At 34.9% G+C, this 11,723-nt stretch overlaps 1 protein-coding gene across 2 annotated transcripts; it reads left to right on the top strand.

The window, feature by feature from the left end:
- Nucleotides 1-452: 452 nt before the first annotated feature.
- On the top strand, nt 453-3,312 carry RanGAP (Ran GTPase activating protein). Of its 2 annotated transcripts, none has more exons than XM_035863899.2 (6): nt 453-662; nt 787-965; nt 1,159-1,578; nt 1,653-2,500; nt 2,575-2,802; nt 2,869-3,312. In XM_035863899.2, exons 2-6 carry the CDS (start codon nt 857-859, stop codon nt 3,088-3,090), a joined length of 1,827 nt encoding a protein of 608 aa, XP_035719792.2. In that variant the 5' UTR covers nt 453-662; nt 787-856; the 3' UTR covers nt 3,091-3,312. The 2 variants fall into 2 exon arrangements, with proteins under 2 accessions (XP_035719792.2, XP_035719791.2); XM_035863898.2 differs by having other exon boundaries at nt 784-965; nt 2,869-3,311.
- The last annotated feature ends 8,411 nt before the right edge of the window (nt 3,313-11,723 follow it).

The following is an 11,723-nucleotide window of genomic DNA, read 5'->3' as shown; positions in this document are numbered from 1 at the left end:
TATCCATATTTTCTTCTTGGCCTCTTTCATAATATCATACGTATATAACATTAAAGATCTTCAGACACAAATAGATATAGGCCATAAGGAAATCCACCAATCAGAGTCTATTATTTTTGTGAGAATCGACTCTGATTAGTGGATTTCTTTACGACTAACGTATTACATCTTATGTCGATTCGTCTGAGAAAGCCTTAAGAGATATAAGAAGATGATGTAAAATATTTTTAGTTACATTTTATTCAAATTGCCAATCTATCATTTTCTTTCCTATCTAGTTTATTCATTCGTTATCATAAACTATTGTAAATTATATCAAATAATTATAAATAATAATATAAAATATAATTGCTTTCTACTCTAAACCAATCCTTGATCCTTAATTGAAATCGACAATAATCCTCTCGTCAGTTGGTGATACTGTTGTATACATTTCATTTGAAATCTCATAAATATGAACAACATGTTACAAAAATGATAACAAATGCTTTTAGATATTTTTTGTTATATATAAAAAAATTTTGAAAATTGTTTATTGCTTAGTAATATATATGTTGTTGTTAGTGGTAACTTTTGATACCTTTGATACCTTCAAAAAAATGTTCGTTCAATTATTGATGATACATTCCCGCGTGTATATATTGTATTGGCGCGTATAAACTGTACGTATATGAATCGATAACAAATAATAAGTATATAAAAGCTTATTATTTGTTATCGAATTATTAGTAAACGATTTATTAGTAATATTTTTATCAATAACATATATTCTTTATTGTATAGCAGCGTGGTAATCGAAAAAAAGTAACGTGAACGAAAAACGAAGTTTGGATTGTTTTCGACATTAAAAAAAATCATGTCTTCGTTCAACTTAAGCGAATTAAAAGATGCTTTAAAGGATAATATTGAAAAAAACGGTGTTTCTTTTGCAGGAAGATTTCTCAAACTTGATTCTGAAAAAAATGGTATTATATATTTTTACTTCGTAGAAGATAATTTAGAGGTTAAGATATTAGGAATATCTATAAATCTTAACCTAATATTAAGGAAATAGAAGTAATTATAATATCTTAACCCAATATTAAGAAAATATTGGGTTAAAATATTATAAATGCCCCTTTCTTTAAAAAACGTTGATATTTTATTTTTGTTCATTAGCAATAGAAGTGGTTAAAGCGATAGAGGAATGCCCACATTTAGAATTCTTCAATTTAGAAGGTAACACATTAGGGCCACTTGCGGCAAAAGCTATAGCTGAAGCTTTAAAAAAGAAAGGAGCTGCTTTGAAAAGAGCTCTTTGGAAAGATATGTTCACTGGTCGTTCTAAAGAAGAAATTCCTAAAGCGTTAGAATACCTTGGCACTTCTTTGTGTATAGCTGGTGCACAACTTACCGAGTTAGAGTTGAGTGATAATGCTTTTGGTCCAATTGGTATTAAAGGATTAGCAGATTTTTTAACTTCAAGTACATGTTATTCTCTTCGTGAATTACATTTAAATAACAATGGACTTGGTATATTTGGAGGTAAAATGTTAGCTAAAGCTTTATTGGACTGTTGTCAGAATAGTTCACGCGACGGTAAGTGCTAACTACTTTATATAAGTACTAACATGCATTTTTGATTATTTACAAAGTTTTAAATATTATTACAGGAACACAATTAGCATTGAAAGTATTTGATGTTGGAAGAAATCGGTTGGAAAATGAAGGTGCCGAAGCTTTAGCATCTGTATTTAAAAAGTTAACTACTTTAGAGGAGGTTGCAATGCCTCAAAATAGTATAACTCATCCAGGAATTATAGCACTTGCTAAAGGTTTATCTGCTAATCCAAAATTACGTGTGTTAAATCTTAATGATAATATAATAGGACCTCAAGGAGCTCAAGCTCTTGCCAACATTTTACCAAATTTTCGTGCTCTTGAACATCTTAATCTTGGAGACTGTTTGTTAAAAACAGAAGGTAGTTTAATATTAGCAGCAGCTTTAGGAATTAAAGGAAATCATCCTTCCCTTATGGAGTTAAACTTAAGTTTTAATGAAATCCATACAAGGGGAGCTGCGCCAATTGCTCAAGCAATGGCTGATAAAAAGCAACTGACTAATTTACATTTAGATGGCAATTTATTTGGAACAGATGGTCGTGCTATTTTGCACAAATGTCTTACAAATTTTGAACGTATTAATTCATTAGGTACATTAAATGACGATGAAAGTGTTGAAGATGAAGATGGTGAGGATGAGGAAGAGGATGAAGATGAAAACGAAGATGAGGATGAAAACGAAGATGAGGATGAGAATGAAAATGAGGATGAGGATGAAGATGAGGAAGATGAAGATGATGAGAATGTGAATGAAGATTATACAAATGACAATGGTGCTATAATAATACAAAAAATTGAAAAGAAAGTAACTGTTCCCGATTTCTTAAAATCTCCAACAGAAGAAAATTTATTATTATTAGAATATGAGAGTGCACAGCCTTTTGTTGAATATGTAAAGGTTTGATTTTCATTCTTTTATTCTTTGAATATAATTTCCAAAATTTCAATTTTTATAATTATTATATATTTTAGAATTTAGTAAAAGATAATAATACGCAATCAGAATTCACATTCATTGAGGAATTTATAAAAGTGATTATGAATGTTTCTGCTCTATGTGGAAGTGGATTTTTTGATGTAAGAATAAAAGCACAAATCCTTACAGATATTCTATATGCAGAGCTCTTTGCATTTGCTGTGAAAGATAAACAAATTACAATTTTGAATAATTCTTTACTTGTAAACTTAGGTTTAATAAAGGTAAGTACTTTAACCCTATGTATCAAGTTGATAAATTTAATTATACGTCTATAAATACCATTGTAGAGCGAAGATAAAAGTGCTGGAAAAATTGATTGGAATTTAGATGGTTGTTTCAAAGCATTGGAGATAATCAGCCAAAAAGATTATTTTTTGCAACAAACAAGGGATACGTTAAAAATCTTTTTAGAAAAACCAGTAATAATTAGTCACGTAAAAGTAATAGATCCTTTCCAAGATGCAAAGGTTGCTCTTGGAATTGTATTAAATCGTTTTCAAACAACATAATTATTGTGGAATATACGTTCAATGAAAATTTCGTCATATATTTGGCCATACTTAAAATGAACTAGTTAATAAAGTAGTTTATATCCAGAAACTTTTTATCTTAAATGTAACTTTTTGTAATTATATATAATTTTTTTTACAAAGGAATTAACTTTAATTTTGAAAAATATCTATACATGCCTCTTCATTTGTACAAATTATTTTGTAGGCAGCTTTTATCAATTTTATACAAATTTATATGTTGTAAAAACATGTTCATATTATAATATTACAATTTCTTTTAATAAATAATCTCGATAACAATAATATATAAAAAGCAATAATTCGGCCACAATATTAAATAATTATTACATTAACTATGAAATATGAGTGGTATGTTTTGTTTTTGTGAACTAGCCAGTTGCTTGTGTTCGTTTGTACGCATTACCTGTTCTACAAGCGAAATTAGTTTTATTATGTTAAAAAAAGAAGACCCGCCTAAAGGCCCACACTCAACAGCCTCAATCATAAATCCTAAACGAAACTTATAAATTATAATTAATAAGAGTAAATAAAAATAAATAGGAAATATGTAGGTATAATGACAAGTATAAGTGCGATAGAACAAGCTTCTGTGCGATTCTCTAAGAAATTATCTTTGAATTAAACTATATCTTCTTTATTTACCTGTAAAAATAATATTGGCAATATAAAGTGTTAGTAGTTTAGTGTTTAATCAGAATTAGATTGAAAGAATTTTGAAAATAAACTAAAATATGCAGCCATTCGCACGATAATACAGTTATGTGATTTATCATTCGATTTCGATATATCGCAAGTACTATCGACCCAGGTCTCACCACGTGGAGGTTGCTGCATGTGGAGACCCACGAGCTAACGGTGATTCTAGTTTACTCTAAAATCCGCGTTCCGCGATACCGATCCCTTATGCCTTCCGCTTCGGATATCTTGGGCATGGTACAAAGCTAACAGGAAGTATCTAGCCTTAGCTACAGGGACTCCACTTACAGAAAGCTTAACCGTTCAACACCCTCCGCCTCAGGCATAACGAATTATTAAGCACATCTAAATTCGTGCATCCGAATTTCGAACAATCAAAGCGTATTAATCGCGTTCGCGACACTCACGTGTGTTATAATTACGTAGATTCTACTGTTCTATCCAAATTCGCGAAGTAATCTAATTGAAATGTCGAAGAAATAAAACGAAGTCCCCGGTAGGACTTTCAATCGCGCACGTGAACACTTACGTGAGTGTTAGAATAACGGTGACTCTAAGTTGAAATCCGAAGCACACTCCGAATTTCAACACTAAAACGAAGTCCATGATAGGACTTTTAATCGCGCCCGGACACCCACGCAAGTGTTCGAAAATCGGTGACTCTACACTAAATAAACTAATCGAATATTCGAGCAAACAAAACGAAGTCCCCGGTAGGACTTTTAATCGCGCACGCGAACACTCACGTGTTAGAATAACGGTGACTCTAAGTTGAAATCCAAAGTGATATATGCTAACCGGTATTTAGACTTTCCATGATATTTGTCGAGATTTCCGCCCCGCTACCAAACATTAGGATTGTCATAACATCAGCCAGCTATGTACAGCACTACAAGGTAAACCGTTCGCGCACCCCGAATTTCAACACTAAAACGAAGTCCATGATAGGACTTTTAATCGCGCCCGGACACCCACGCAAGTGTTCGGAAAACGGTGACTCTACTCTAAAAAAACGCTTTCGCGTGGTAATCTAATCGAATATTCGAGCAAATTTAAACGAAATCCCCGGTAGGACTTTTATGTCGCGCTCGCGATCATTCACGTGAGTGTTAGAAAAACGGTGACTCTACTCTAAATTCGCGTTTTCGATACGAACAGTCAAACGAAGTTTAATCGCGCCCGTGAACACCCACGCCTGTGCTTGCCGACAAGCGTGTGAATGTTCTCCTATCCTGCCCGTATTCGCGTGTAAAATCGATGATGAATCCTGCCATGCGATGTATCATCCGGCCGCAGATGACTCTATCCCTTGATGATCTATCCTGGAAAATAAAATGATATGGAAAAAGCAAAAGAAAGAAAAAAGAAAGAAAATAGAAGATAATATGTACATAGAATATAAATAGAAAATAAATAAAATTGAAAATAAATATATATAAATAGATAAGAGAGCTAAAGGAAGAAATGAAGGTTGACGCAGATCTGCATGATGTTGAAACAGCAGCCAGCATCATCACATGGGTCCCACCTAAAACATTAATCATAATTAATAAAAATATATTAATACCATAATTAGAACCATAATAAAAAACATAATTAAAGAAAAAAAATATGAGTAATAAAAGAGAGCTGCTGAAAGATAAGAAAATAGAAGTAACTCTGCACGCTGCTGAAAGAACAGTCCGCTTCATCTCGTGGGTCCTACCTAATGCTTAAAAATTAAAATTAATAAGAATATATTAATAACAAACCTAAAAACATAAATACATAATTAAACAGAAATAACATAAATAAATATTAAAAAAACATAATTAAAAAGAAATAACAATAAAAATCTGAAAAGACATAATAAAAAGAAATAACATATTAATAACATAATTAAAGACATAATTAAAGAAGAAAAATATGAGTAATAAAAGAGAGCTGCTGAAAGATAAGAAAATAGAAACAGCACTACAGTAAGCTGAGAAAGCAACCCGCACAGAGGCCCACACCCATGTCCCCATCCCATGGGTCCCACCCGAAACTAATAAATCATAATTAATAATAGTAAATAAGAATGCAAAATATGAAATAGAAAAGAAAGCCCCAAAAAGATAAGACAAGAGAAACAGTTCTATATGATGCTGAGAAAGCAGCCCGCACAGAAGCCCTCGCCCACAGGCCCCTCCCATGGGTCCCACCCGAGATATATGAAGTATAATTAATGAGAGTAAATAAGAATTAATAGAAATGACAGTGGACATAAAAGAGAGATAGAAGAATTTCCTTTTCGTTTCTCTGAGAAATTATTGTAGAATAGAATTCTGCCATATTCCTTCTTTTGAAGTATTATTAGCCATATAAAGTCGAAAAATATTAATGTTCAGTTGGAATTAGATTAAAAAGATATTGGAAAAGTAAAAAAATATGCAGCCATTCGCTCAGTAATACTTGCGTTAAAGAATTTATAATTAGAGTATGCAAGTAATACCGACCCAGGTCTCACTACGTGGAAGTTGCTGCATGTGGAGACCCACGGACTGACGGTGACTCTACTCTAAAATCCGCGTTCCACGATACCGATCCGCGATACCTTTCCGCTTCAATGCACTGGCTTCTTAACTAACAGGGTATGCGTAGCTTTAGCTACTGCACACCTCTTACAGATAGCTCCACCATTTGCACCGTCTACTTCAGACATAACGGATTATTAAGCACATCTGAATTTGTGCTTTCCGAATTTCGAACAATCAAAGCGCACTCCTTAGACTACTAATCGCGTCGCGACACTCACGTGTGTGTTGTATTTACGTAAATTCTACTGTTAAGCCGAAATTCGCGAAGTACCCCCATCGAAATTTTGAAGAAATCAAACGAAGTCCACGGTAGGACCTTTAATCGCGCCCGAACACCCACGCGAGTGTTAGAAAAACGATGATTCTACTCTACAATTCGCGTTTTCGATTCGAACAATCAAACGTAATGTAATCGCGCCCGAGAACACCCACGCCTGTGCCCGCCGACACGCGCGCCAGTGTTCTTCCTATCCTTCCCGTATTCGCGTGAAAAAATCGATGATGAATCCTGCCATTCGATGTACCATCCGGTCGCTGATGAACCTATCCCTCGATGATCTATCCTGTAAAAGAAAAAGATAAAGAGGAAAAAAATAGAATAAAAACATATATAAAACAGAAAATAATATATATATACATATATAAAATACAAATAGAAAATATATATAGATAGATAAGAGAAAGAGAAAAAGAAACGAAAAGAGAAGCAGCATGCATCACCCCAAGATTCCTACCAAAAGCAACTAAATCATAATTAATAGAAATATATTAAAAACATAATTAAAAGGAAATAACATATTAATAACACAATTGAAAACATAATTGTAAAAGAAAAATATGAGATAGAAACGAGAGCCGGAGAAAGAAAAGAGAGACCCAGAAAGAGAAGAATAGAGAGCCCTAAAAAGATAAGACAAGAGAAACAGTTCTATATGATGCTGAGACAGCAGCCCGCACAGAAGCCCTCGCCCACAGGCCCCTCCCATGGGTCCCACCCGAAATACACAAAGGATAATTAATGAGAGTGAATAAGAATAAATAGAAATGACAGTGGACGTAAAAGATAGAAAAATTTATTTCTCATTTCTCTGAGAAATTATTGTATAATATATTTCTGTCAAATTTCTTCTTTTGAAGTATTATTAGCTATATAAAATGAAAATATGTTAATGTTTAGTTGGAATTAGTTTGAAAAGATATTGGAAATGTAAAAAAATATGCAGCCATTCGTTCGGTAATACTTGCATTTAAAAATTTACAATTAAACTTTGCAAGTATTAACGATCCAGGTCTCACTACGTGGAAGTTGCTGCATGTGGAGACCCACGAGCTAACGGTGACTCTACTTTACTCTAAAATCCGCGTACCGCGATACCGATCCCTCATGCCTTCCGCTTCGGATATCTTGGGCATGGGACAAAGCTAACAGGAAGTATCTAGCCTTAGCTACAGGGACTCCACTTACAGAAAGCTTAACCGTTCGACACCCTCCGCCTCAGGCATAACGGATTATTAAGCACATCTGAATTCGTGCATCCGAATTTCGAACAATCAAAGCGCATTAATCGCGTTCACGAAACTCACGTGTGTTATAATTACGTAGATTCTACTGTTCTATCCAAATTCGCGAAGTAATTTAATCGATATGTCGAAGAAATAAAACGAAGTCCCCGGTAGGACTTGCAATCGCGCACGCGAACACTTACGTGAGTGTTAGAATAACGGTGACTCTAAGTTGAAATCCGAAGCCCACTCCAAATTTCAACGCTAAAACGAAGTCCATGATAGGACTTTTAATCGCGCCCGGACACCCACGCAAGTGTTCGAAAATCGGTGACTCTACTCTAAATAAACTAATCGAATATTCGAGCAAACAAAACGAAGTCCCCGGTAGGACTTTTAATCGCGCACGCGAACACTCACGTGAGTGTTAGAATAACGGTGACTCTAAGTTGAAATCCAAAGTGACATATGCTAACCGGTATTTAGACTTCCATGATATTTGTCGGGATTTCCGCCCCGCTACCAAACATTAGGATTGTCATAACATCAGCCAGCTATGTACAGCACTACAAGGTAAACCGTTCGCGCACCCCGAATTTCAACACTAAAACGAAGTCCATGATAGGACTTTTAATCGCGCCCGGACACCCACGCAAGTGTTCGGAAAACGGTGACTCTACTCTAAAAAAACGCGTTCGCGTGGTAATCTAATCGAATATTCGAGCAAATTTAAACGAAATCCCCGGTAGGACTTTTATGTCGCGCTCGCGTTCATTCACGTGAGTGTTAGAAAAACGGTGACTCTACTCTATATTCGCGTTTTCGATTCGAACTATCAAACGAAGTTTAATCGCGCCCGAGAACACCCACGCTTGTGCACGCCGACACGCACGCCAGTGTTCTTCCTATCCTTCCCGTAACCGCGTAAAAATCGATGATGAATCGTGCAAGGCGATGACGCATTCGACCAGAGATGAACCTATACCTTGATGATCCATCCTGAAAAAGAAAAAAAGAAAATGAATAAAAGAAAGATAAGAAAATAGAAGTAGCTCTGCACGCTGCTAAAATAACAGTCCCCTTCATCTCATGGGTCCTACCTAATGCTTAAAAATTAAAATTAATTAGAATATATTGATAACAAACCAAAAAACATAAAAGCATAATTTAAAAAAATAACATAAATAAATATTAAAAAGACATAATTAAAAAGAAATGACATAATAAAAATCTGAAAAGACATAATGAAAAGAAATAACATATTAATAACATAATTAAACACATAATTAAAGAAAAAAAAGAGTAATAAAAGAGAGCTGCTGAAAGATAAGAAAATAGAAGTAGCTCTGCATGCTGCTGAAACAACAAACCGCTTCATCCTATGGTTCCTACTTAAAACCTGTAAATTATAATTAATAAGAATATATTAAAAACATAATTAAAACTATAAAAACATAATTAAAAAGAAATAACATAATAATAATCTGAAAAGACATAATGAAAAGAAATAACATATTAATAACATAATTAAATACATAATTAAATAAGAAAAATATTAGATAGAAAAGAAAGCTGCAGAAAGATAAGAAAATAGAAGCAGCTCTACACGATGCTAAGACAGCAACCCGCACAGAGGCCCACACCCATGTCCCCATCCCATGGGTCCCACCCGAGACTAATAAATCATAATTAATAATAGTAAATAACAATGCAAAATATGAAATAGAAAAGAGAGCCCCAAAAAGAGAAGATAAAAGAAACAGTTCTATATGATGCAGCCCGCACAGAAGCCCTCGCCCACAGGCCCCACCAGTGGGTCCCACCCGAGACTTATAAAGGATAATTAATTATAATAAATAAGAAAAATAGAAGTGACAGCGGACATTAAAGTGTGATAGAGAAATTTCCTTTTCGTTTCTCTGAGAAATTATTGTACAATAGAATTCTGCCATATTTCTTCTTTTGAAGTATTATTAGCGACATAAAGTGGAAATATATTAATGTTCAGTTGGAATTAGATTAAAAAGATATTGGAAAAGTAAAAAAATATGCAGCCATTCGCTCAGTAATACTTGCGTTAAAGAATTTATAATTAGAGTATGCAAGTAATACCGACCCAGGTCTCACTACGTGGAAGTTGCTGCATGTGGAGACCCACGGACTGACGGTGACTCTACTCTAAAATCCGCGTTCCGCGATACCGGTCCGCGATACCTTTCCGCTTCAATGCACTGGCTTCTTAACTAACAGGGTATGCGTAGCTTTGCTACTACACACCTCTTACAGATAGCTCCACCATTTGCACCGTCCGCTTCAGACATAACGGATTATTAAGCACATTAGAATTCGTGCTTTCCGAATTTCGAACAATCAAAGCGCACTCCTTAGACTACTAATCGCGTCGCGACACCCACGTGTGTGTTATAGTTACGTAGATTCTACTGTTAAGCCGAAATTCGCGAAGGTCCCCCAACGAAATTTTGAAGAAATCAAACGAAGTCCACGGTAGGACCTTTAATCGCGCCCGAACACCCACGCGAGTGTTAGAAAAACGATGACTCTACTCTACAATTCGCGTTTTCGATTCGAACAATCAAACGAAGTTTAATCGCGCCCGAGAACACCAACGCCTGTGCCCGCCGACACGCGCGCTAATGTTCTTCCTATCCTTCCCGTATTCGCGTGAAAAAATCGATGATGAATCCTGCCATGCGATGTACCATCCGGTCGCAGATGAACCTATCCCTCGATGATCTATCCTGGAAAAAAAGAATGTAAGCAGAAAATAAGAGAAAAAAAAATATATTAAACGGAAAATAATATATATATACATATATAAAATACAAATAGAAAATATATATAAATAGATAAGAGACCTAGAAAAAGAAACGAAAAGAGAAGCAGCATGCATCATACCATGATTCCTACCAAAAGCAACTAAATCATAATTAATAGAAATATATTAAAAACATAATTAAAAGGAAATAACATATTAATAACACAATTGAAAACATAATTGTAAAAGAAAAATATGAGATAGAAACGAGAGCCGGAGAAAGAAAAGAGAGCCCCAGAAAGAGAAGAATAGAGAGCCCTAAAAAGAGAAGACAAGAGAAACAGTTCTATATGATGCTGAGACAGCAGCCCGCACAGAAGCCCTCGCCCACAGGCCCCTCCCATGGGTCCCACCCGAAATACACAAATGATAATTAATGAAAGTAAATAAGAATAAATAGAAATGACAGTGGACATAAAAGAGAGATAGAAAAATTTCCTTTTCATTTCTCTGAGAAATTATTGTACAATAGATTTCTGATATATTTCTTCTTTTGAAGTATTATTAGCTATATAAAATGAAAATATGTTAATGATTAGTTGGAATTAGTTTGAAAAGATATTGGAAAAGTAAAAAAGTATGCAGCCATTCGCTCAGTAATACTTGCGTTAAAGAATCTATAATTAGAGTATGCAAGTAATACCGACCCAGGTCTCACTACGTGGAAGTTGCTGCATGTGGAGACCCACGGACTGACGGTGACTCTACTCTAAAATCCGCGTTCCGCGATACCGGTCCGCGATACCTTTCCGCTTCAATGCACTGGCTTCTTAACTAACAGGGTATGCGTAGCTTTGCTACTACACACCTCTTACAGATAGCTCCACCATTTGCACCGTCTGCTTCAGACATAACGGATTATTAAGCACATTCGAATATCGTGCTTTCCGAATTTCGAACAATCAAAGCGCACTCCTTAGACTACTAATCGCGTCGCGACACCCACGTGTGTGTTATAATTACGTAGATTCTACTGTTAAGCCGAAATTCGCGAAGTACCCCCAACGAAATTTTGA

The sequence above is a fragment of the Vespa mandarinia genome, chromosome 7, assembly GCF_050613455.1.
Source record: "Vespa mandarinia isolate Hongniang chromosome 7, ASM5061345v1, whole genome shotgun sequence".
NCBI classification, from domain to species: Eukaryota; Metazoa; Arthropoda; class Insecta; order Hymenoptera; family Vespidae; genus Vespa; species Vespa mandarinia.
Note: the sequence above shows the minus strand (reverse complement) of the source record. Positions and strands in the feature narration are given on the sequence as shown.